The 24087-nt window shown below is 52.6% G+C and overlaps 1 protein-coding gene across 2 annotated transcripts in view; it reads right to left on the bottom strand.

Annotated features, from left to right (window-relative positions):
- Nucleotides 1-24087, bottom strand: part of PLXND1 (plexin D1) — a 68282-nt gene that overhangs the window by 25566 nt on the left and 18629 nt on the right. Inside the window, exons 3-19 of one of the 2 annotated variants that reach the window (XM_071439252.1) lie at nucleotides 22001-22132; nucleotides 20210-20310; nucleotides 19429-19558; nucleotides 18704-18878; nucleotides 17142-17250; nucleotides 16198-16300; nucleotides 14207-14314; nucleotides 12333-12422; nucleotides 11399-11492; nucleotides 8863-9026; nucleotides 7961-8112; nucleotides 7721-7820; nucleotides 4554-4693; nucleotides 4049-4216; nucleotides 2066-2156; nucleotides 1645-1920; nucleotides 587-736 (exon numbers count right to left, since the gene is read on the bottom strand). In XM_071439252.1, the coding sequence (XP_071295353.1) occupies nucleotides 587-736; nucleotides 1645-1920; nucleotides 2066-2156; nucleotides 4049-4216; nucleotides 4554-4693; nucleotides 7721-7820; nucleotides 7961-8112; nucleotides 8863-9026; nucleotides 11399-11492; nucleotides 12333-12422; nucleotides 14207-14314; nucleotides 16198-16300; nucleotides 17142-17250; nucleotides 18704-18878; nucleotides 19429-19558; nucleotides 20210-20310; nucleotides 22001-22132 (2283 nt within the window). The remainder of the gene's footprint in view (nucleotides 1-586; nucleotides 737-1644; nucleotides 1921-2065; nucleotides 2157-4048; nucleotides 4217-4553; nucleotides 4694-7720; nucleotides 7821-7960; nucleotides 8113-8862; nucleotides 9027-11398; nucleotides 11493-12332; nucleotides 12423-14206; nucleotides 14315-16197; nucleotides 16301-17141; nucleotides 17251-18703; nucleotides 18879-19428; nucleotides 19559-20209; nucleotides 20311-22000; nucleotides 22133-24087) is intronic. The other variant, XM_071439253.1, reaches the window with a different exon arrangement.

The following is a 24087-nucleotide window of genomic DNA, read 5'->3' as shown; positions in this document are numbered from 1 at the left end:
GGCCACGGGCTGGGTACGACACGAGGGAAACTGAGGCAAGCACAGCAGCTCAGTCCAGCCCTCTGGGAAACAGGACAGTAACCAAGTGTGGGCAGTTGCAGACACAAAGAGAAACAGCAGCCCTGAACACTGAACTCTGCAGTAAGAAAGCAGCAGCCTTTGGAAGCCCTGAGTGCTGCTCTCACCCGCCCGGTCAGGGACCCAGCTGGGTGAAGGCTGGGCTCTCATGGCCACTCATAGCCCTTCTGCTGCTGGGGCAGAGCCAATGGCTTAAAGCTGCAAGGAAATCCCCAAACACATCCCATGAGGAGCAGGAACTCAGGGCAGGTGACAAAACCTCACATGCCCGAGACCTCAGTGTGCCTCTTAGAGCTGAGCAGCCTCCCCGGGCGCAGCGCCGGAGCTCAGCGGGCAGTGCTGGCTTGGAGCAGCCCTCAGCCTGGCCCCTGCAGCCTGCTGGCCACTGCCCTGCGGCAGCACAGCCTGCTTGGGGCACCGTTCCCCTGCGCAGCCTCCTGCAGGGTGAGCTGGGGCTGGCAGGGAGCGCAGGGTGCAGGGACCCCCTGCCCGCAGAGCCCCCACTCACCGTCACCGGCAGCTGCCTCTGCGAGGAGCTCAGCGACTCGTTGATGGAGCAGTGGATGACTTTGTCTGAAACAATCTGGATCTCACACGAGATCAGGCCGATTTTCACCTGGTATTCATTGCTCTCCAGGCCCAGGCTGTCAGGTTCTTTCTAAAGGCAGGAAAAATATCAGGATGTCAGGCTGCAGCATAGCAGTCAGAATGGCAATCGATCTTCCTGCTTTACTTTCCATATTCCCTGCTGTTTTGCAGACCTGGGAAGACTCTCCCTCACCAAGGACATTTTTCCAGCACTCCGCAGGAAAGCCAAAACCAGGCCATTCCCCATTTTCCTGTTTCCCATTCTTCACTCAGCATGGGGCATAGGATGAACAAGCCCCTCATGGAACCTGGAAAAATCTGCTTTTGATCGGGCCTGCTGTGCCTGGAAGATAAGGATGTAAGCACCCATCTGGGAGGGGGGAAGGATGTACAACAGAGGGGACAGCCAGGGGATGCGCCTGCAAAGCCTGAGAGAGGGGGAGCACATTTCTGGAGCACATTGCAAACCATTAGGATATCCTGCAGCAAACAATGGCCTTTGAATTACTATTGCTCATTGTCCAGGCCAATCAGCTTCTGCACCCCAACTTCCTTGTGAGCTGAGCTGAATTCAGTAGCCAAAAGAGAAGAATGAATGATCTGTTTCTGCAGGAATAAACACCTATTGTCAGGCCCTTCTGCAGCACCTGCCTGGTTTCAGGCCAGGGCACTGTAGTTCTTTTCCACATGTCCAGTATTTCATTTAGCCCCTTGCTAGAGCACCCTCCCCAGGCAGCTCTCTGGCATCATGCCTGAGAAGGCATCCCCAGACCACACTGCATTTCCTGGGGTGGAGAGATGCAGAAGCTGCAGGCTGAGCCAAAATCAGCTGCTCCTGCTGCCCCAGTTCCCATCCACCCCTTTCTCTGCCCTGTGTCTGTGGACAGTCCCTGTGCTGGTACTTAGGGCTGAGGAGCTGCCCAGGGTGGAGATGGCAGCACGCGGAGAGAAGCAGAGCTGTGACCACCACCCTCTTACATGTATGACCAGAGTTAAGGGCTCGCCAGGATGGTGCTTGATCCACTTCTCCTTCTTGGCTGTGGAGAACTGGGGGTCAGCGTAGTAGCCCAGGCTGAATTTGCTGATGTGCAGGGCCTCCTCGGGGTACATCTCCTCATCCAGGGCCGAGCGCTCGTCAGTGTAGAGGCGCCCGTTGAGGTAGAAATCCACAGGGGCTGGCTTGGTCCCCACAGTGACGTTGGAGGCAGCTGGAGAGGGGCAGGTGATGGCCGTGTCAGTGTGCACCTTGCAGCGCTGAAAGCAGCAGCGTGAGCGTGTCAGAACCCAGCACCAGAGCGCTCCCAGCCCACCCTGAGGCACGGGCCGAGCCCCACCCTCACAGCTGGAGCAGGCACGCAGCCCTGCTCACCACGGGGCCACACCTGGCCCAGACACCCACCGTGTGCTCCCTGCCGATGCCACGCACAGCCATGGACACGTTCTGCACCAGCCCAAAGCCTCTTCCTTCCAGCGTGATGATCCTGCCCCCGCTGCCAGAAGGGAAGAAAGAGAGGGTGACTGCAGAGGACAGTGCAGCAGTGGGATGTGGGGGCTGCATCCTCCTCCTGTCATTTCCTCAGAGATGTTTCCAAGCTGCCTCAGCAGAAAATGTGACCCAATGGCCGAAGTCTTCTTCCTACTTACAGCAGAAGTAGGAAGCTACCTACACAGCTACCACAATGTCATGGAAGAAAGCAAGGAAAGAGGAGTAGATGCTCTGGTGGAAAGGGGGGAGCCTCTTCCAGCATCAGTGAGCCGTCCCCCTTCCCACTGTTCAGAGGAGCAGCCTCTGCATGCCAGGGTAGGCAGCAGGCATCCTGGCCACTGCCCCTGTGAGTGACCTGCAAAGCGATGGCCAGGACACAGCCTCTGCCCTCACCCCTGCCCCTGCCCTGCAGCAACCCACACAGAGCTGTGAGATTGGAGAGGGAAATGTCCCTCATCCTACATCTTCCAGGAAGTTATGATTTAGACCAAAATGTGAAAATTGCTGTGTTTTGAATCTGCTTGGGGGGACTGCAACACATGAGCTTCCCACTGTGCAGTCAACTAACAAGAATAATGAGCAGCTCCAATGTGCACAAGGCAGAGCAAGGGCTGGAGAACCATCACCACTCATCTGCACCCTAGATCAACCTTCCCCATATCACATTTGACTTGTTTGGAGTATTTGCCAGGGAACAGGCAAGACTCACAAGTCCTGTTATCTGAAGAGTACTCCAGGCACAGTGACTTTGGGCACGAGGCCCCAGGGTTCTCTGAAGCCTGGGGATATCACTGGGAAGTTATGATCCAAGTTTCTCACTAGCCTTTCACATCTGCAGACTAGTGTACAATTTTGCATCGGTTTAGATTTTGGTTATATGGATTATTTTATCAATATGGTAAAAGAAATCAGAACCAGCTAAATTTTCACACAAGTTATTGGCACCTCATGGTCAATAGTCCAGCAATGTGCTGAAGCAGTCAGACTGCACGAGCAACGCCAGAGGCTGGGGAGAGCCTGCAGTTGCCATCCTCATTATCTGAAATTTGGGAACGGCTCTAAGTACCAAGGAAGCAGACTAAGGTGACTGAGAAACACCGCAGTGGTTTCCTTTGTGACTGCAGGCAGGACATTCTTCCCTTGTCTCTTTTTAGACACTGCTCTTGCCACTCAGCAGTTGGAAGCCTGGCTGAGTCATGGCTCTGCCTTTCCCCTAACATTCCCACAGCCTGCAGCCTTGGCATTGTGCTCGGGAACAGAGAGGCAGCTTTGTTCCAAGAGGGTCAGACCACCAGAGCCTCTCCTGCTCGGCCCTGGCCGTGCTTTCAGCGATGTCCTGTGGCACAGCTGCTGCCCTCCCAGATTTCCTAGTCAGCCCTCGGTTTTTCAGCCTCCACAGGTGAGGAGGGTGGTATTTCACCACGGTATCCAAAGGAACAGAAGTCTGAGAACTCCACTGAGATGTGAAACTAAAAGCAACACACTTTAAAAATTAAATACTGTGACCTCGGGGAAGGTTGAAATCCAAAATTACAAATCGCATCTTATCCTCCAGCAGTTTTACTGCCAAGAAAAACCCTCAGGGTCTCATAGAGCCCCCACCTGGGCCTCCCCAAAACACTCACGAGGTGTGCACAGTATTGTTACCAAGGCTGACATTTTTCCACTTGTAAATGCATCAAAATAAGCAATGGACAGTCCTGGTGTGCTACACCTCTTCTTCTCCCTTGCTGGGGTTACCCTGGAGCACGCCAAGAGCAAGCTAAGGCACCCTCTATACCTGTCCAGCCCAGGGCTGAGAAGCCCCTTTCTCCTGGCAGGACCCTCTCCCCACCCTCTCCCACCTGGAGCTGACCCCCTCTTTCCCAGGCTGCCTCAGCTAGGGCAGGATCTCACCTGATGTGGCTCTTTTTGGGGTTGATGTCTGATATAACCGGGTTCTTCTCATACTTGAAAGTGATGTTGTGGCTGGCACAAGACTTGTTCTCGAACTGCACGCAGACTGGCACAGCCGTGGTGAGCTCCACGGCGGGCATGGTGCAGGTGATGCTGCTGTCCGTGCGGCTGCGTAGGACACGAGGTGAGCTGCAGGGAGCTGCAGGCTGCAGCCTGGCCCGAGCACCCTGACAGGCAGCTGGCAGCCACAGATGGCAAGGAGCTTCCAGTGCCGTGCCAACAGCTGTTCCTCCAGGCCTGCCAGGGGCAGCTCCCAGCTCAGCACCCGGCTGCTGGGCCCGTGCACGCAGAGGGGAAGGGCAGGCAGGGGGATGCCATGCCAGCATGCAGTGGTGCCCCCCATCAAAACCCTCGCTCTGCCTGACTTCTTGGGGGACAATACCAACCTTCCTAATGCTTGGGCTCTCATCACTACTCCAGTGCCAGCCCCCAGCCCTGCTCTCACCTGAGGTCCGTGCACTGCTTGGAGGAGTTGATGAGGACACGGAGCTCTGAGCCGACATCCAGCCTGCTGCCTCTGATGGTCACTCTTGTTCCTCCTGCCTTCGGGCCATTCAGAGGAGCTATGGACTGCACCACGGGAAGCTAAAAACAAAGGGGAAATCTGTTTTCTAGCCTGGTAAATCTGCAGCTGGATATTCTACACTGTACATGGGAATTGATTCAGAAGTTCGAGTAAGAGTCCAGCACTGTGAGGCTCAAACAGCAGCACAGCAAAAGCTTTTGCTGGCAAGCTTTCAGAAAAAGAGAAGTGATACAAAAGCTAAGGAGTAAGATCAAATAAAACCTCTGTGACTCTCAGTGGTCCCTAAACACTCGCTGTAAATGAAACATGGGGCCAAACAGGAGCCCAGGATCTCACCATTCCCTTCAGATTTCCAGCAGGAGGTCCAGAGCCAGTGACAGCACAAGATCCATCAATAAAAGGAAATTTCTACTCATTCCCTCCCTCACCATCTCAGCCCTTCTAGATCCATGTCCTCCTAAATGCAAGGATAATGTTAAAGCCTCACTGGACGATGGCCTTTAGATCAGTAAAACGGCCACCTGGGTTTAGATAATTGAATATCAGACCCCCTGCTAAGGAAACTTCAAATCTGCATCTCTTGCGGCAACAGGAACTGAGGGGGAAGTTACTTTGCCTCTTGCCATTTGCAGCATAAATTAGTGTGTATGTTATCTGTGTTTGCAGCCCCTGGAAATCTTCCTGAGATTCATGAGCTGGAGGCTTTGATAACTCACGTGGCACTGAGCCCTCTTGTCTGCTCACAGGCACCCCAGGAGAGGCTGCTGGCAACATCCCTGCTCCATTTGAGCAGGATAGCCAGAGCAGAGCAAATCATGATCCTGAGACCCTTCCACAGGGCCCTGTGACTCCCTCTCAGACAGACCCGCGGGGGCTGGCCCCGCTCCCCCCAGCCCATCCCTTGCTCGTGCAGAGCAGACCCTCGATCCTTGCAGGTGGGCAGTGGAGTGCAGGCTGAGCCTGCTGTTAATGCCTTGCCTGCAGTCTCTGCCACACAAACCCATGTGTTAACCCTTGCCCTTGTCCTACACTCAGATGGCTTTGCTCCTCTACTGACATTTCTTCTGTCAGTTCTGACCGTCACCCATTTCCACCGGATCTGTTTTGCTAATTTCTATTTCTCTGGTGTCTGCAGGCAGCTGTCTCCTGGCCTTGGCCCTTAACCCACATATTCATAAGTACAGCTACAGCATCAGCAGAGAGGATTATTCCTGTTCCCCAAAGCCCTTCCCCTTAGCCAGAGCCAGGGGCTGCTGCTCTTGGTGCACTGCCAGCACCAATCACCTCCATCACAGCTTTGGCAAATCCAGCTCATCCATAGCCTGCTGTAACGTCCTGAAGAAGCGTCTCCCTCCTCCTCAGTACAATTACAGCTGAATTCTGTCTCTTCTAGGCATGTATCATGGGGACTTTGAAAGATGTAGCACACAAACAATATCTGGTATGTCATGAAGTACCTTCTTTGGACGGGCACTTCTGAAAGGCTTTTAAACTTTTCCAGGCAACTGTACCAATGCCAAAGTTCAGGTCTCACCAAGACCAGCCTCACATGGTATAGGCTACTCCATTTGCATGCCATCAGATGGGAGAGGAGAACCAAGAAAACAAGAGTGTTGCTTGGTCTGCACATGGCACGAAAGCTACTTTACACCTTCATCATGCAGTGTCCCTCCCCAACACGTGCACAAGGCAGGGCACTCCCTCATATGTGCTCCAAGCTTTGCTAAGACAAACAAGACAGACAAACAGAGACAGACAGACAGCAGTTTTCTACTGTGCCACCCAAGCAGGAAGGGCTCCCCTCTCTCTCCAGGGAGGAGCCTGCTCCCTAAGCTTGCCTCGGAGCTGCCGGCACAGGGCTGCCATGGACCCAGGCTGAGGTCAGGGCCTGGCTTTGTTCAGCATTGGTGCTTCCACAGGTGTTTCCTGAGAGGCTTTTCCTCGCATGTTAAGAGCTGGTGAAGGAGCTGCCCAGCCCTGTTCCACTCTCGGGGCCCCTCTCCCCCCTCTCAGCCAGCAGTGGGGGATGTGCCAGCTCAGCACACACATCCTGAGGATCCCCAAACCAAGGGGGCTGTTGGGATGTGAACCTGGACACCTGGAAAATGTGGAAATGGGATCTGGGAACTCCTGCTGAGACTGGCCTGGCTGTGCCATCACTCCCCAGCCTCTCCCCATGCAGTGTCAGGCCCGGCTCTGCTGGGTGCTGGGGTGTGCCATGCCTGTGCTGGCTGCGTGCTCTCAACTCCCTGAACTAAACACCCAATCTGTCATTGACTTCAGGGTGGGAGAATCACACTCCATGATCTGCCCCAAGTTCCTCACAATGGCCACCAGGAATCAAAGTGTTTTCTGGAGCTCCAGGTCTCCTCCCAGGCCAACAACTTGCAGCACAGACTGTCCTGCCCCAGCTGAAGCTGCCGTGGAGGCACAATGGCTCCAAGCACTCCACGTGCTCTCAGCACCCACCCAGCATGGCTGTCCATGAATACTGTCCAAGAAGAAGGTTCATGTTGGGAAGAGAAAAAATGCATGGATTTCTCTCCAGGTTTATAGAGATGAAAGCTATCTTTGTGAAACAGCACAGCACAAAGTTATAAAGGGCTTTTCATTGCACAGTGACATGGGGTTAGCTTCAGTCTAATCCCTACACATTATTTCATGCAAAAACTAATACAATCTCTGCAGCAAAAATATCAGTTCTAAACAATGTGAGTTTATGGAATGTAACTTACACAGCACAAAGGGGCTTCACAAGTCTCAAAAAATCTCACAGGTTGTAACAACACTTCAGCAAAAGAGGTAGAAGAAAACTGAGTTCCTTTTTATAGCAGGAGAACTGCCAATAGAGCTGGAATGAGACAGACCCCTGCAGGAGCTGAGTCTGGGAGCGTGGCTGTGCTGCCAGCATCCTGCTGTGGTCCTGCCACACCCCACACAGGTAACCACAGGTGAGGTGACACCTCAGCAGCTCCTTAAGGACCCCAAGATGTAGTTGTAGATCCTGTTTCTCAGCCAGCTGGGGGAGGCATGGGGAGCTGCACACCCACTTTAAGGGGCACAGGAATCACCAAAGGAACACTCACCACGTAGGAGTACCGCTCCCTGGACCTCCCCTCCCGGCTCACGTTGACCGTGACCACGTCCGAGAACGCCTCCGGAGCCTCTCCGGTCTGGCACACCACTCTGCGGATGGAGGAGGCCGATGGCAGCGGCGACGGGCAGCAGCAGCTGGCCTCTGCCTGGCCGCAGGGACAGGGAGGGATGGGCATGGGCCAGGGACATGCAGGGGCCGGGGTCCCTCCTCCCCGGCTCCTCCAACTCACGTCTCAGAGACGACGTATCTGTGGGGCAGCGGGGCGCAGAGCACGCTGCCCACGCGCACGGCGCCCGCGATGTCGCCGAAGCGCCGGCCCAGGTTCCTCCCGCGGATGGTCAGCAGCGTGCCCCCCTCCAGAGGCCCCCGCAGCGGCTCGATCTGCAGCACCAAGGGGCAGGGCATAAGGTCAGAGCATCACAGGGTCCCAGAATGGTTTGGGTTGGAAGAGACCTCAAAGATCATCTATGATTCATGCCATTGGCAGGGACACCTTCCACTAGACCAGGTCAGGGGAGAACCAGGAGCTTCTGGCCTTCATCCCTGAGCCAATCCTGGTGTCCAAGCACCACCTGAGCCCTGTGAAGCAAACAGAATCACTCCTCACACTCCTGCTTGCCCAGTGCACCCAACACCAGAGTCTCCTTACTCCGGCTTGGCAGAGGAGAAACCACCACACTCCCCTGCTGTGTTGGGCAGTGGGGTTTAGTCAAGGATCACTTCAGCTGCAAACACATCTGGGAAGAAACATGCTTTCTTCCACAGACCAGCTTTGAACCCACTGCTACACTACCGGTTTCACCTGACAGCTGCTGCCCCCATTGCTGTGAGGGGACAGAGCATGGTCTGGTCACGGCAACATCCCAGTGCTGCGAGAGGACAGGGGACCGGCCATGATGGTGCTGCTGTTGTTTTTCCCTCTAACACGATGAAGACTGGATCCTGTCACTAGCAAGATGTCCTTGACAACATAGAAAGCCAGTGAACAATTCAGTGCTGGTCTGGACCCCATCCCGTGCCAGGGACAATGTGCAGATCCTCCTCAGCTCCAGTGCAGCCAGTCCCAGCCCTTGGCACCACCTCACACCACGCCACACTGCGAGCACCCTCCGTGCTGCCTTCGGCTCTTACCTTGCGTATCTCTGGAGGTGGGCAGACTTCAGCGGCCTGTGGAGGCTCGGTCTGCAGCCTGCAGCTGGAGCTGCTCTCACTCCAGAGGCAGCGGTGCCCCAGGTCCTCCCTCCCCAGGCACTGGGAGCAGTCGGCGCTGCCGGTCGCACAGTTGTACACCTCCACTGAACCACCAGAGACAAAGACAGCGTCAGCTCCAGGCCTGAGGCTCTCGCAGCTTTGCTTAGCCTGAGGCAATCCAACCCACACGGCCCCCCCGCTCCCACCACCTGCCCGCTACGTAAATCCCAGGAAAGTCTGAAATCCAGCGGATGAGCAGAGCACACAGCAAGACAAGGGAGCCCTTGGCTACCATCCTGCAGATTTCCCAGAGAGCCTGGGCGCTTGTTCACACTACAATATTATTTAGCACGTTCTTTTCCTTTTTCTCCCCCTTGGGAGAAAAACAAGCAACGCCCAAACTTGGAACCTTTTGTCAATTAATGCTACATGTTTCCAACTCTCAGCATCTACATGGGAAGCTGCTTGGCAAAGCTGGCTCCATCCTGCCAGGAAAGCAATCACATTGCTTCCACGCTGACAAAAAATGGGGTACTTTGTGCTTTGTACAGGGTTTACAGTCCTTTCCTTCCCCCTGTGACCGCAGACCCCTTTCATTGACTTCTTCCTTCAGATCTGCTCAGCTCAACTTCCATATGTTTTTCTTATACTGCCTTCACATCTCCATTAGCTGGTGCCCTGGGTCACATTTCCTCTCCAGCCTCAAGCCTTCTGCCACTGAAGTGTGGGTATCCATGGAGGTAGCAGTCAGAAATGCTCAGGAAACATGGCTTTCACACCCTTTTCCCCACAGGAGACTTTGCAGGAGCACATAAAACACAGAAACAGACACATTTGGCACTTCTGCTCACAGGAGCATCTTAAGGCATTGCCTGAGCAACTAATGAGTCCCTCAGCCTCAACGCTCTGCTGTGCTGTGCTAATGAAACTTCATCACCACCAACACTGCCTGTGCCATGCTAACGAAACATCACTGGTACTGAGGGTCTCTCCTATTCTTTACAAAAAAAGCCTATTCCATGTCATCTGCAGTCTCTCCAGGGGATTACACTGGGTGGTTTTCCAACCAATAGCAGATCTTGTATTCCTTCAATGGACTATCAAAACAGAGTGTAAAATAAAAGCTAATAAACATTGAAATAATAAACAATAACATCAGTGATTTCATTAAAGACATTTTAAAAGATGCCCATGTTTGTCTAGCAGATCTCTGATGCAAGGCAGTCTCTCTAATGTGACTCACACCAGCCTGAGCAAAGAGAGGAGGAGCCAGAGCAGCACAACAGTCCTGTGGGAACTCCAAATATTCTGGCCAATTCTGATGGATGCAAACATGGCCTATGTAAATGAGCTCCTTCTCCATGCAGGAGGAGGGGAATTCCACCACGCTTTTTCTGCTGTGGTTCCAGCTCCCAGCGCCACCCACACAGAGAACTGAGTGTTTGACACAGCCAAAACCCCATGTCCCACCCCCCTCCTCAGGGTTACCACTGTATTGCAAAATTATGCCCTCTTCTTTCTGCAGAGAAACCAGATCTCATGCCTGCCCATGCTGCTATTTCCAGGTATTTTCACTTTGCAAGATAATCCTCCTCCATTCACAGGGGTTTACCATGGGGAAACCTTTCCATCCTGGTCACTGGCTGCTGGTGCTCGTGTCTTTCTCCCTGTCACAGCTATCCTCCAAAGGAAAGCTCTCTTTGGGCTCTCCTCCTCCTCTGCACTCCAGATAAATCAGCCCCTTCTGCTACAGCTGCTGACACTGGTGAGAGGCCAAGGAGCTCGGGAGTGCTGCCTCCAGCCAGAGCCCTTGGCAAGGGGCACCTCTGGCCGTGCTGCTGTGCCAGCCCCGCTCCGAGCCCTGGGCTCGTCCTGCCTGCCCACCCTGTCTGAGTCTGACTCATTTCGGGTCTGACTGCCTGCCTTCCTCAGTTTGCTGATGTAGCAAGGGCTTTTTTGGGAATCCAGCCACTCTTTGCAGAGACAGAGAACAGGCCAGGGGTGAAATGTGCTTACACATTTTATTCCTTCTCAGCAGAGGAAGCAAAAAGAAGGACTCAGTTTTCACAGCATGTGGAACCTCGGTGCCATGCTCCTGTGAGAGCTGAGGGAAGAGCCCTGCCCCATCCTTCTCTCCCAGGGAGGAATTCCTCTCTAGCTCACACCCCGACTGGGAGCACCAGTCAACCTGAGCCGTGCACCACTGGCAGGTGAGACCTGAGCTGCCTGCACTTCTGGGCAGGGCTGGACTCTGGCTGGCTGTAACAGGGATGTGTGGGTGCCAGTCTGGGCTCTGGGCTCACGTTCACGGGGGTGACTCTGGGTAAATACGCTTTTTGCATGTGCCTGAGAGAAGGAACTGCGCTGAGCCCACTGGAGCCATGGTTTCTCTCCTGAAGCCATAAACTCTGCCCAGGTTTGAGAGTCGTTCAAGCCAACCAGATGAGAGAAGCATAAAAATATTTTCAACTCAGACCTGTCATCATCTCTGGACTGTCGATAAATCTGTCTGGTTTGTCCTTCAGCTGGAGGTTCACTGGGAAGCGATGGCTTTTCTCTGATGTGTGGAGCTGTACACAAAAAACAAACAAAACCTTATGAAATTCAGTAAAATAGGAGGTTACATACACACACACACACACCCCCCCCATGGATTGACCTTTCTTGTGAGGCTTCTTTGACCACTGCTCCTCCAGACACAAGAGTCTTATCCTTAGCAGAAGAAGTGGGACAGCTGTTTTGTTTTAATCATTTTGCTGAAGTCCCAGTAAAGGGCACCAGGACACAGTGCATATCGTGGTGAGCACAGAGCCCTGGGTTGCTGCTATTTTTAGCAGAAATGGACAGGAAAACGAGCAGCCTGGACTGTCTGCACATTCTCAGTGTGGGGCTGTGATACAGGTGATGTGATGGGAAAGTGCTCTTCTCCAGCTTCCACTTGCAATATTCCTACTGGTGAAAGCCCAAATGTTTGCTGCATTTTGCAGGTGCAGTTTGCCCTCCAACAACCACACACTGCTTTCCAGTGAGCATCACAGCATTTTCTCAGGCCAGTTCCTTGTACAAAATAAAAGCTACAGAAATAGCAATCCTGAAAGGTGGCCAAATTTTTTGCCTGAACTAAACTCTTCCCATTTAGAAAGGTAAACAAGCAGCTCTTTCCCAAGCCCCAGGAAGGGCCAAAGCCACTGCACGCAGCTGGGAGCACAGCACCAGTGACATGTGTGTGCCCTGCCAGCATCAGCGCATGCAGAGAGCCCAGAGGGGCAAATGCAGGAGTGAGAGATGGAGGGAAGAGAGCAAGTGGTGTCCCACTGCCAGGTGGGAGGCTGGGGGTGAGACCCTGCCGCCCTCGGACCTGATGCTCAACCTGGGGGAAGCCAGGCTGGCAGCCTCAGCCCTGGACTCACCAGCACGTGCACACACTCCACGGCAGAGGAGTTCACCCACCGGGCTTCAAACGTGCCGTCTGTCCCAAAATGGCACTCCAGAGCTGTCTCCTAGGAGAGGGAGACAAGGGCAGAATGGCTGCAACAACCATTTTGTGCATTTCTCTGTCTGTCAGTCCATCAGCAGGGTCCATGTCCCACCTTGATTCTGTCACTGGCACCTGAACTCTGCCCAAGTCAAACAGGAGATCAGTACCTGACACTAAAGGTGCAGACCAGGAGCTGTGCCTGGCCCACAGCACACTCAGACCAGATGTGCCTGGCTGGGCTCTTGTAACCCCAACAGCTCCTCTGGGCCGAGGTGTGCAGAACTCATGCTGCAGCACAGACTGAGAGCCAACATTGTCCCAGGCCACCTTGTCCAAACCAGCCCAAACCAGTCAGTGATTTGGGCCCAAAGTCACCTTCCTCCTCCTCCTCCCAACAACTACACTGAGCAAATCTCCAATTCCAACAAGGACCCAGTCAAGAACAGGTTGAAAGACAGACTTCTGTGCTGTTTTCCTGATAACACAAGGATGATATCCTGCACCAAATTATTGCCATGCCTGCATCCTGCAGGAAAAAATCCTATCTCCAAGCAGTTGATGCTCCACCACTACTGAGGTCTAACTACCCTTTGAAAACTGGCAGATCTGATAAAAGACATGGAAGGAAGCAGCAGGCTCCTGGCAGGCAGCTGCTGGCTCAGCAAACACACAGGCAGAATCTTGCCCAGTGCATCACCTGTGCCCAAGCAGCTCTGGCTCTGCAGGCTGCCCCTGCAGTGCCCCTGCTGTAGCAAAGGGGCTGGGGCACACGTCTCTGAGGCTCCCAGCTTCAGCAGCACTTGTGAGTTCCTCCAGAGGGGGAAGGAGAAGAAATCCTCCCCGGCAGCCTGGGACAATGAGCAGAAGGTGATGGAAGGAAGTCAGGCTGCCAGAGCCTCTCCTGCTGCCCCTTTCCTGCTGACTCCATTTCCTGTGGGTTCCATGCACTATTGCTTCCTCCTCAGCCACCTCCAGCATCCAGACAGGAAGAAGGATTTCTCACCCTGTTTTGCTGATTGCAGAGGTCACAGCCTCCTTCCTGGAGGCTGGAGCTGTGCAGGAAAAGGCCACCCCATACAGGCACGAGGGTCTGCTCTGCCCCTGTGCTGAGGGCAAGGAGGTAAGGTGGGAGTGGTGTCTCCCCAGCTTCCAGCAGCACCCTCCAGCACACCAGAACAGCTCCACCAGCACTTCCAAAATTCTCCTCTGCTGAAGAACAAGGAGCCACTTGGCTGCCCAGGATGCTGGAATCATCAGCAGTGGCAAAGGCAAACCTGGCCCCATGAGCCCTGCTGTTCTGAGCCGAAATTATTCAGGGCAGCTTTCTACAAACACCAGGGCTTACTCAAGCACTTTCCCAGTGCTCAGCCTCTTTGCCCCAAATTCCTCTGGTTCTGTCTGGCATGCAGCACATCTCCAAAGGCAACATTTGATGTCCACTCCTGCTTTTTGCTGTTAGAATTAGCATGTCAGAAAATTTCACAAAAAATACTTTTTCACATCAAACAAGCTCTGTAGTCATGTCCTGAAAGATATTTTCACACCAAATGAGCTCTGACAATCTGAAGTTAAACAATGCTTCCATGCTGTACTCAAACACTGTGGCTCAGACAGGGCTCCCTGCCCATCACTCAGAGCTGTGTCCTTGTTCCTCAGCACAGGCACTGGGGCCAGGCTGGATGTGGGGTTGGGAGAGCTGACACCGGCATGCTCTGTGGTGGAGCAAACACCCACAAGGGAACAGGGAGTTTTATTTCCCCCAAACACCTGCCCAAACCTTCCCAATGCCTTTAGGAACTCATTTACCTTAGCAAAAGTTGCATTGGCCAGTGAGATCACGATGTCCTGAGGTACACCCGTGGGCATTGGCTCCAAAGGGGCAGGTACTATTTGAGGACAGTCAATTTTCTTCTGCTAGGTACAAAAATAAGGAAAAAAAGGGATTAGGTGGGTGCATGCGGAGCATCCTCAGCAACAAGAAAGAGGAACCATCAAAGTCCTTGATAAGATTCATTTCACTGGGAAATGGGTACTGCCAGGTGCACAGTGACCGTGTACCTGCACCTCAGCTGTCACTCTGGCCGTGACAGGGCCAGAATAACTCTGAAAGGAGGCACTGCCTCCTCCAATGGCAGATGCACCAGCGTGACCCTCTCCCAGCCGTGCTGCACCCGCTGCCTTGCTCGCTCCTGGCAGCACCCGCAGGGTCTGTGCCCCAGGGTGTCCACCCTGCACCGCGGTGCTGCGGGGCACGGGCTGCGTGTGCACGGACAGAGCGGTGAGCAACTGCAGGGCCTTCAGTGAGGGGCTGCAGCCGTGGGGCAGCTGCAGTGAAAGGCTTAAATGAAACTGAAAAATTATTTTAAAAGGTCATCTGCCTCCTTACTTTTGTTCTTGTTTTAAATTGATGTCTCAGACACTGGAGCTGACTCAGAATTCCAGTCTATGTGACAAACCCGTCCTGTTCTCTCATGAGACGTAAATCACACTGCGAAACTACAGCAAAAATGAAGCCAGATTGTGCATGGCCCCAGGGTACATCCAGAGTAATGCCTGTGACAGTGGAGCCATTGGGGTAAAAGACAACACAATACTTGGTCCATTATGCAGAATCATTTGCAGCAAGCAAGATTTCCTCTCGCTTGCATTAAAGGTTATCCTGCTGTGGCTCCGCTGATGCCAGTGCTGCTGCTGCTCCAAGGAGAGGCTGAGCCTGCCCTCCCCGTGCTGAGATGCCCGTTCAGACACATCCCTGCAGCTGGACACATCCCTGGGACCGGACATGCAGTGAGGGGGAGATTTATCTCCTGCCCTCCCCAGACCTAGGTAGGGGTCAGAGAACTACCTGGAAGTGCGTGTTTGACTGTGGAAAAAATATTTCACTTCTGTCAGGACACTCATCTAACCAAGCATAGTTGGTGCTGCCTAAACAAGGAGATTAAATGACAGAGATGAACGTGATAAGGGAAGCAAAAACAGCAAAGCAAACAACTGGAGAGAAATTTCAGTCCCAAGCCTCTTCCAAGGAAATAAAAAGAGTTAAAATAAAACCAGCACAGCTACAATTTCAAGCAATACCTCCCCTGGCCTGGTGAGTCCTTGCATGTCACCAGAGCTGGCACAGCTTCCCAGAGAAATACACTTTAGAGGACTGATTAACTTGTCATCTTGCAGCCCCTTCTCCTGCTGTTCACCAACCACCAGAAATAGAGCTTCTGGCTGACTATATCCTTCACATCTGGATCAGAGGAAACGGGCAGAATGTCCAAGATGCTGCGGATGGAGCTGGTAGGATGCAGCTTTCCCTGCAGAGCCATGCCCAGGTGCAGCTGCACCAGCGACGGTTTGTTTACCAAAAGCTCCAACTGCATGATGAAAGCCCCGTGTTTCCAGGGCTACAGAGCACCTCTGCTGCTCACGAGATCAGCAGGAGACGCAGAGAGAAAACAAACATGCCCAAGCAGGTCAACATCCAGCCCAACTGTACCTCTGGAGCAGGGGATCCACGGAAGTTAGTCCTTTGCTAATCCAGGACTAAGCCAGGGCAGTCCCCAGGTGACCCCACAGCCCTGATGTCACCCAGTGTCACTGCTGGAACTGACCCCCCAAGTCCCTGGCAGGAGCAGCACACACAGCATGAGCTCCCACTGCCCCAGCAGCCAGCGTGTGCCAGACCCCTGCAGGGCTCCCCAGGCCCTGGCACAGGACAGAACCCAGCAGGGCACAAGGCACGGCCAGCAGGTGCTGGCCACTGCTGGAGGAGGCTCGGAGCCCGAGCAGCACAGGGCAATGCTCACCTCCATCCGCAGAGCATCCTCACACTGCGAGTGGTTGGAGACACAGCTGTAGGAGGAGGGGCACCAGTGACACTTCCACCTGGCTGAGAGGCAGCTGGTGCACCTGAAATGGCAAAGGCAGGGTGAGGAAAGCAGAGTACAGGTTGCTCAGAGGGGCCACACCTCAGCCCTGCAACCCATCTTCACACTGTTCACCCTTTAATGGTGCCTAGAAAAATCCATGGCAAGTGCTGGATTACCCTCTCCTCTCCCTGGCAGCTGGCAGGGAATGTGGCCAGAGCCCATCACCCCCAGGCATCCCTGCCCGGCCTCAGGCCACAGGAGACTGAGAGCCACCTTCCTCTGCTTAGCAAAACATGTTTTTCCCCAAAAAAATGCTCTTTCCCTCATCTGTCTCTCTGAGGAGCCTGACTAAGACTCTCCCTGCTGTTTACACAGACATGGGAGCGCTGGTGGGCCCTGTGGTCAGGCCCTGATGTCACGCTCCTGAGAGGTGGATGGGTTTGGGTGTGTGCCACTAGAGCCCCCTCAAGCTGATGGGGTATGTGACTTCCAGGGCTGGAAGGAGCCAGGGAGCATGACTCTCCCTTCCCCAGTGCCCACAGATTGCTGGGGAGGCCACCCCTGCTGCTGAAGGGTTAACAGAACAAGCTTTATATAAAAATATCATTTATGTTTAAAAGAAACCCAACATGTCCAGATGGCTTGAGGACCCTCCTCTGGCATCACATCTCCCACAGTCCTGCCAAATCCTGCCCAAGCCCCCAGCTGCCTTCTCTCAGGAGCTGAGCTCCCCATTAACCCCACAGAGCAGAACCCTCATCCAGGGTTTGTGCTGGCACCTCCCAGCTTCAAACTGCCCCACCACTGTCACCCCCGTGCCACCCACGCCCTGCCACCACCTGCCCACGGTGGCTCCCTGCCTGCACACCGGGGACACTTACGCTCTCTTGGGGTAAATGTTCCCAATCCTTTTGCAATCGTAGATGGTGAAATTGGCCCGGATTATGTTTTTGTTGTTCACCCGGAGAGAAGTTTCAACGACCACGTGGTCTGAGAAAATCAAGCCAAAGAATATTGGGTTGCAACAGCCCCTTGCTCACACTCACACTCAGCAGACAAGAGAGACCCTTGGGAAAACAAGGGCTAAATATGATTTGTTTTCTCTAGGGCTTCCTCCAAACTGCATGTCCGAACTTGGACCAGTCATCCTTTCTCCTCCGACATTCAGCTCTTCCCTCCTAAATCAGCACTTACATTACTCTCACAAAAAAGAACATGGTGACTTTCAGCACAAAATTCCAGCATGTTATGCAAGTGTTAATTACCAGATTTAATTATTGTCTTCACATACAGTTGGTGCTAAACTATAATTTTTAAAATGTGGTAATTAAAACATGTTGGTTATCATGTTTTAAAATCCCGCTCACTTTCCCTGTGCCAACAAACCTGCAGAGAGGGGAAATCCCTTTTTTGGCTGCTCAACACACCATACTACCTTCCCTCCCCAGAGAATTGCCTATTTTTTTTTTTTTTCATTGCAATTTTGCCATATAAGCACCAGAGAGAAGAAACAATGCCTCTTTCAGAATACAAACAATAAATCAGCGCACTGAATTCCAGAAATTCATTTGGACATTGCTGAAACCAACAATACAGAGCAGTTAAAGATCTCCCATTCTTTGGATAGTTTGGGAGGAAAGCAATGCAGCTTTACAAATGGGCCTAGGAAAAGTGGAATTTTCAAAAGGACTAGCTAATTCTCCCCTTACTGAAGTCAGCCATCTTCAATGGCACATTAACTCCAGGCTTGAAGGATGAGAACTTTACAAGCACTCAAGTCTGGAATAAAGCATCAAACCTCTCCAAAGGCACTGAGAGGGGCTGACTGCATCACTAAGTGGCCAGTTCAGATCTGGTCAGCTCAGCCAGCAGCTCAGCTGGCTCCAGCCTCATCCGCAGGCACTCATCTCCTCTGCTGCTGCTCCATGGAGCCTCGACAGGCATCCCCTTTGGCAAGCAGGGGACACTGGACACCTCTGGATGGCTTTTGATTGAAAAATGGGACTAAGAGTTACTGAGCTCCTTTAGGTACCCACTCGCTCTCTCTCCAGAGCTCTCCTGAAAGGCAGCGTGTGTTTTGGAGGGAAATTGAACAAAGCAATTGAAAATATCAATATAAAAAACTATTTTATTTGACCAGGGCTAGAACATTTTTGGCTTAGTACATACTAAATCTAAAGCAGAAGCTGAAACCAGATAAACTGGCATTTAAATTCTGATGTTTAAAACAAAAATTGATAGATTTGAAATACTATCAATTCATGTAAACATGGTGGAACTCCTACACTTCAGAGTCATATGCCCTGTAAAACAGACACAGCTTCAGGCTTTTCTTCCCTGTATGTCTTAACTGCACATACAACTGAAAAAATAAATAAAGCCTATTAAAAACTGTGTCCACAAAAGTGGTTAGAAGGAATGCATCTTGTTTGCTTTTGCATACCTTGGTCATCAGGAAATGCTGGATATTTCTCGTGTGGAAGCAAACTGCAATAAATAAATTGGTTTACATAATCCCCAGCGACTCTGGCTACCGTGCGGATGCTGTTTCCATAGTCACATGAAATATTTGTTCCATTCAAGTTCGGGATAGTTCCATTTATTTGTATTATCAGGGCCTACATTAGACAAAAAAGTCAGCTATTATCACAGAAAATTATATTTAGAAATGGTCAACATTTTAGAAGCTTTTCAGAGGTAGGCAACTCCAAAACAAGCCCACAGACAGGCTCTGTCTTGAAACAAATAATATTTTGATAAAAAACCTTTAAAATATAATTAAAATACTTTTAAATAGCAACAGTACAAAACCAGGAAATGAGTTGACTCAGCTGTGTGCAGCTGATTGTGTTTGAAATTTTGCGACCCTCCCCTGTGTGTTTGGTGCAGCAGCTCTGGGTGGTTTTTGCCTGTAGGCCCAGCTCTGGGTGCTGTTTTCCTACAGACTTGGCATCCAGCTGGCTCAGGCTCCGGGGTGCAGCAGGTCACCCCGAGAGCCTTGGCCTGATGCAGCAGCATGCAGCAGAGCTCAGCATCCCCCTGACCACATCCAGGCCACGAGGAGCCGTGCTGCTCCATGGGAGGAGCAGGGGTGGCCACCCACCCTGGGAGCAGGCTGTGGCTCTATGGATCCTGCAGGGGATTGTTTGGAAGTGGCAGCAAACGCACCGGGTTCTCTTTGTCAATATTGATCTCAGGCTCCAGGATGGTCATGGAAGGGCACTGCTGCACTCCTTCACTCACACTCGCCCAGAAGTTGGCCCCTGTGAAGTTTGTGCACTCATGCTGCAGAGAACACCTGCAACGAACAGAGGAACAGCTCGTGGTTGATGAGTTTTAAAACAGGTGATAAAAATATTGAATTCCTTGTGAGGGAAGAGAAAATCTTGTGTCTGTATCTTTCTCCTTTATCCATGCAGCTAAGCCTTAACATTTGCTGCTATGGTTTAAGTGTCTGCTTGCCATGCTAACAACATGTACTCCCACAGCACCAGTGGAGCAGCAGGATTGAGGAAGGCAGGAAAAGCCCAGGCTGAACCCAAACTCAGGAGGAGAGGATGACATTTTGTCTGACATCTTCAGTTTGCAAATATGGAATCTAATTTTGAATATTCCCTTTTGCATGTGATTATCTTCTACTAATAGATGAGATCTGCAGGGGCAAATGGACTTTCACAGGGGGTGGGTTCTCCCAGTCCCATGGTTTGACACCTGCAAGAGATTCTTTGCACTGGCAGCTGCCTGTGGCATGACAATGCAGCTATGGTGAAACCTTGGCTCTGAAGAGCATCCCAACCCTTTGGGCCAGATGCAACACTTTCTAACAGCAGGTATTTTGTAAGGAATGGACAAGGACTGTGGGGAAAGGCAGAGGGCACCACAAACTCTTGCCCGGGCCGAGGGCCAAGGCCACGCTGAGCACACCCGGACCCGGCGGGGCTGGTCCTACCTGGTCTCCATGGTGCACCACCCGCAGTAGGCGTCGGCGGCGGCCAGGCACTCCGCGCACGTCGAGTACTGGCTGCAGGCAGCCACCTTCACCCGAGTCATCTGCACAACAACAGCACAGCTGCTCCCAGACGTGGCACAGCCCCACGGAACCCCCGCCCGGCCGGACGCAGCTGGACACAGGACACCAGCGCCTGGGGCTGAGGCACCCTTCCCCTGGAGCAAGCTCACCCCGCACACCGGGAGCAATCCCTGGCGTGGCTTGGAAGCTGGAGTTGTGCCATGGCCACCTGGCATGGGACAAGCCCAGGAAGCCACTTGCTGCCCACTGGAGGCCCCCAGAGCCTGTCCAAGCCAGGCCATGAGCCCCAAGACAGGAATGATGCCCTAGGGCTTGGGAAACCACAGGGTTTGCAGCCAGCTAAGCTGAGCTGGGCTAGGCTGGGCTGAGCTGCTCCTTTTCAGCTGGTGCCATGGCAGGAGCCATGTGAGACCAGGTTACAGAATGTGACATTGCACCTTTCAGAGGTGTCAGATGGACATAGCTTTACAGCTTGACCATCTCTTGTGAAAAGCTCTCACCCAGACCTGCAGAAAGCTCCTCTCCAGACACAGCCCACTCTCTGGCTGTTTACACAAAGATCAGAAAGCAGCACCACTCTAGAAACCTTGATTTGTGAAAAAAATTAAAGTACCTCTGGGGACTCACTTGGCAGCAGCAGTTGGAAGGGAAAGCATGTGTTAGTTTCTGCTCTCACCTCCTTTGATCTCTAAACATTTGGGAAGGAAACCTGACTGGTTTGGAACAGTGGGGACTGAAAATGTGAGGTGCCAAGAGCTCCCACCAGGCAAGCACAGTCCAGGCTGCAGGTTCCTTGGCCAGAGCCCCACTTCACTCACAGCACCTCACTGTTCCCCAGCCCTGCAGGGCTCAGCAACCCCACCCCAACCCTGTCAAGCTCCTGGGGAGCTTCCCAGGATGCTCTCTCCACCAAAGAGAAACTAACTCATCAGATTTATTGGAAAAGGAGCAGTCAGAGGAGGCACCACGAGCACCACACCAGTTGTTTGATCAGCCTGAGTGGAGGGCACAGCCCAGCCAGGGGCTGAGATGAGCCAGTCAGAGCCATCAGCTGAATAGGCTTCCTGGGAGGGGTCTGTGAAACGATAATGACCAATCTTCAGGGAATTAGAGCTCCGAAAATACAAATGCAACATGTAACATTTGGGGTGGCGCATCTGTTTTGACAGATTAAAATGTAATTCAGGACAAAACCTCAGTGCCTGGAGCGCTCAGCTCTCATCTTCCTACTCTGTTAACTTGATGGAGATGGGACCGCCTGTCTGTGCCTGCTGCAGCTCTCCAGGTCTCTGCAGAGCCCTCCTGCCAAGCACTGAGCAGAAACCTCCCAGGGACAACTTCTGACAGGCAGACTTTTGTCCGTAGGATCTCCTGAAAGCCTCCCTAAAGACCATGTACTGTCATTTTGGGGTTTCTGTACAGGAACAACCTTTGCTTATTTCTGTGCTTATTTCTGCACTCCTGTAAGTGCAATCTGTTTCAGTATCTTTCACTCTTCTTTTTACCTGACCACCACAAAGACCCAATAAGCTGGGTTGCATGGTGTTGTTACCCAGCACAGGAGAATAGATAGGCACCTCCCCAGAAAGCCCAGTGACAGCCAAAGCTCTGAACATCTTGGCTCTCACCCCCTTTCTGCTCCCAGCTCTGAGCTAAATCAAATGCATGCTGTGCTCCAATAACTGGTTTGTTGAGGACTGAAGATCTCACCTGGTAAGAGGTCATCAGGTAGAGGTAAGTGGAATCAGAAGGGTCAAATTGCATGATGGGGTGGACAGGCTCTCCGTAAGCCACTGAAATGGATCTCCTGCTAATAACCTTCATCGTGCTGTCCAGGTTTATCTGTAGAGAGAAGAGGCCACTCACTGAGACCATTTTCAAACACTAAGGGCAGAAGATTATTTCTCCTTGGTTATAAATAAAAACCAGAGTGGTATTCAGTGGTGCCCCAAGCTGTCAAGCACTGTGAATCTCTGCACACTTTGCAGGCTGCACACACAGAGCTTTCCTGGAAAGTCATGGAAAGTCAGCTCTGTGTCGCTGGGCAGGCATGGCACGGCCCAGAAAGCCCCAGCCCTGCTCAGGGGTGCAGGACCCTCACTGTCCCTGGTCCCTCTGGAAGGTGACTGATTGGAGGCTCTAGCCCTGCACAGCTTCATCCAACAGGCACAGCAGCGTTTGCGTTACCCTCACCCAAGCGGCACCAGCCTTCAGGCCTCATCACATACACACTCACATTCTGTACAGGGAACATCGAGTTCCCAAAACTTAATGAAAAACAGTGAAAATCAGCAACAGGGCTGTACAGCATGGCATCTCCTGCTCCCTGCATATTTGAAAAATAATTGTTGTCACTGCCAGCCAGAAGAAGCTTCTATCCCTGCTGACTCCAGAAGACCACGGCAGCTGCCACGAGAGCGCCAAGTCCTACCTTGCCTCATGAATCACCAGCCGAAGTGCTGGCAGTGATGGAGGAGGCTGCACAGCATCAGCCTGCCTTTCAGTTCTCTGAATGTCTTGGCATTTGACTTGAAAATTCAGTAAATTAAATGTGGCATTGCTGAGAGGAAATAACAATGGGGCTACACAATTTCTCGTGACAGTCACTTTTCAGCTTAAAACAGAAAGGGAGTGAAGAAAATTCTGGCCTTCTTACTAGCAAGGGAAGGCAATATTGTAATGACCAAGTATGCCTCTGTTGTCTAAATGTGGATTAATTAATTAACATAGGTTAATTAATTCTTACACTAGAGCAGCACTGACACACCCCAGTATGACAGCACAGGCTCAGGCTTCTCTCTGCTAAGAAACATAGCACAGAGAGCTATGCAGAAAAAGGGTACTATTGCTTTGTCCATTTTAAAAGCTGGCTAGCCAGAAGCTAAATTATTTCCCTGGTATCACCCAAGAAGTCCATGAACTGAGGCCTGACATTCCCCACTGCATCCTCTCTCCCTCGCTGCTGAGATGGGCTCCACGTGGCTGTTTACAGGCACCTGTGTCTGGCTCCCCCTGCCTCCTGGGCATGTTCACCCTACATCCTCTTCACACAGGCAATTTCCCTGGGTTCCAGGGGGCTGCAGGCTCTGGGGAGAGCTCCCACAGCAGCACAGAGGGGTAGTGACTGCTGGTCCTGGTGCAGCAGGGGAGCAGGCTGGGGTGGCTGGAGCACACAGACTGCCCTGGGTGCTGGTGGGAGCAGAGCACGTCCTGGGTAACACCAGGACTCGTCTGCTTGCACACTGCACTTCCACACCTGCACACATCAGGAGAGAGCCCTCCTTCTCACCATTGCCCTTGAGGGCACTGCCCCCTGGCACGGCTGCGCTGCCCAAGCACTGCTGACCCTCTCATGATGGCCAGATTGGTCCTCACCAAATGCCTGTTTGCAGCCAGAACTGCATTAATTCGCCATACATGTCCCTGGTAGCCCTAACTGCTGCTGGCAGGAGCTGGGCAAGCACTATTTCTGCCCCTCTGCTGTCTTTTCTCAGGCCACAAATCTGAATGATTTCCTCACGCAAAGTACCTTGTGTCCCGTGCCAAAAAGCAAGGAGCCCCAAAGGTAGAAGGGCTTCTGGTTATGCAGCTGTGTTGTGGAATTAGATTACAGCTATCTGAGCAAATTATCCCAGCACAGGGTAGCCAGGAGCCTCTCCCTAATGGAGGCACTGCAGATAAGGCTGGTCTCTCGGAGATGATAATGGAGCAGAGCTGTTAATGCCGTGTGAACAGGCTGCTCTGCGTGTGGCATGTGCCCCCCAGCCTGCTGTGCCTGGCCCAACGCCAGCTCCCTC

Source organism: Agelaius tricolor, unplaced genomic scaffold, assembly GCF_023055355.1.
Source record: "Agelaius tricolor isolate 1412-34295 unplaced genomic scaffold, bAgeTri1.0.p SCAF_14, whole genome shotgun sequence".
In the NCBI taxonomy this organism is placed as follows: Eukaryota; Metazoa; Chordata; class Aves; order Passeriformes; family Icteridae; genus Agelaius; species Agelaius tricolor.
Note: the sequence above shows the minus strand (reverse complement) of the source record. Positions and strands in the feature narration are given on the sequence as shown.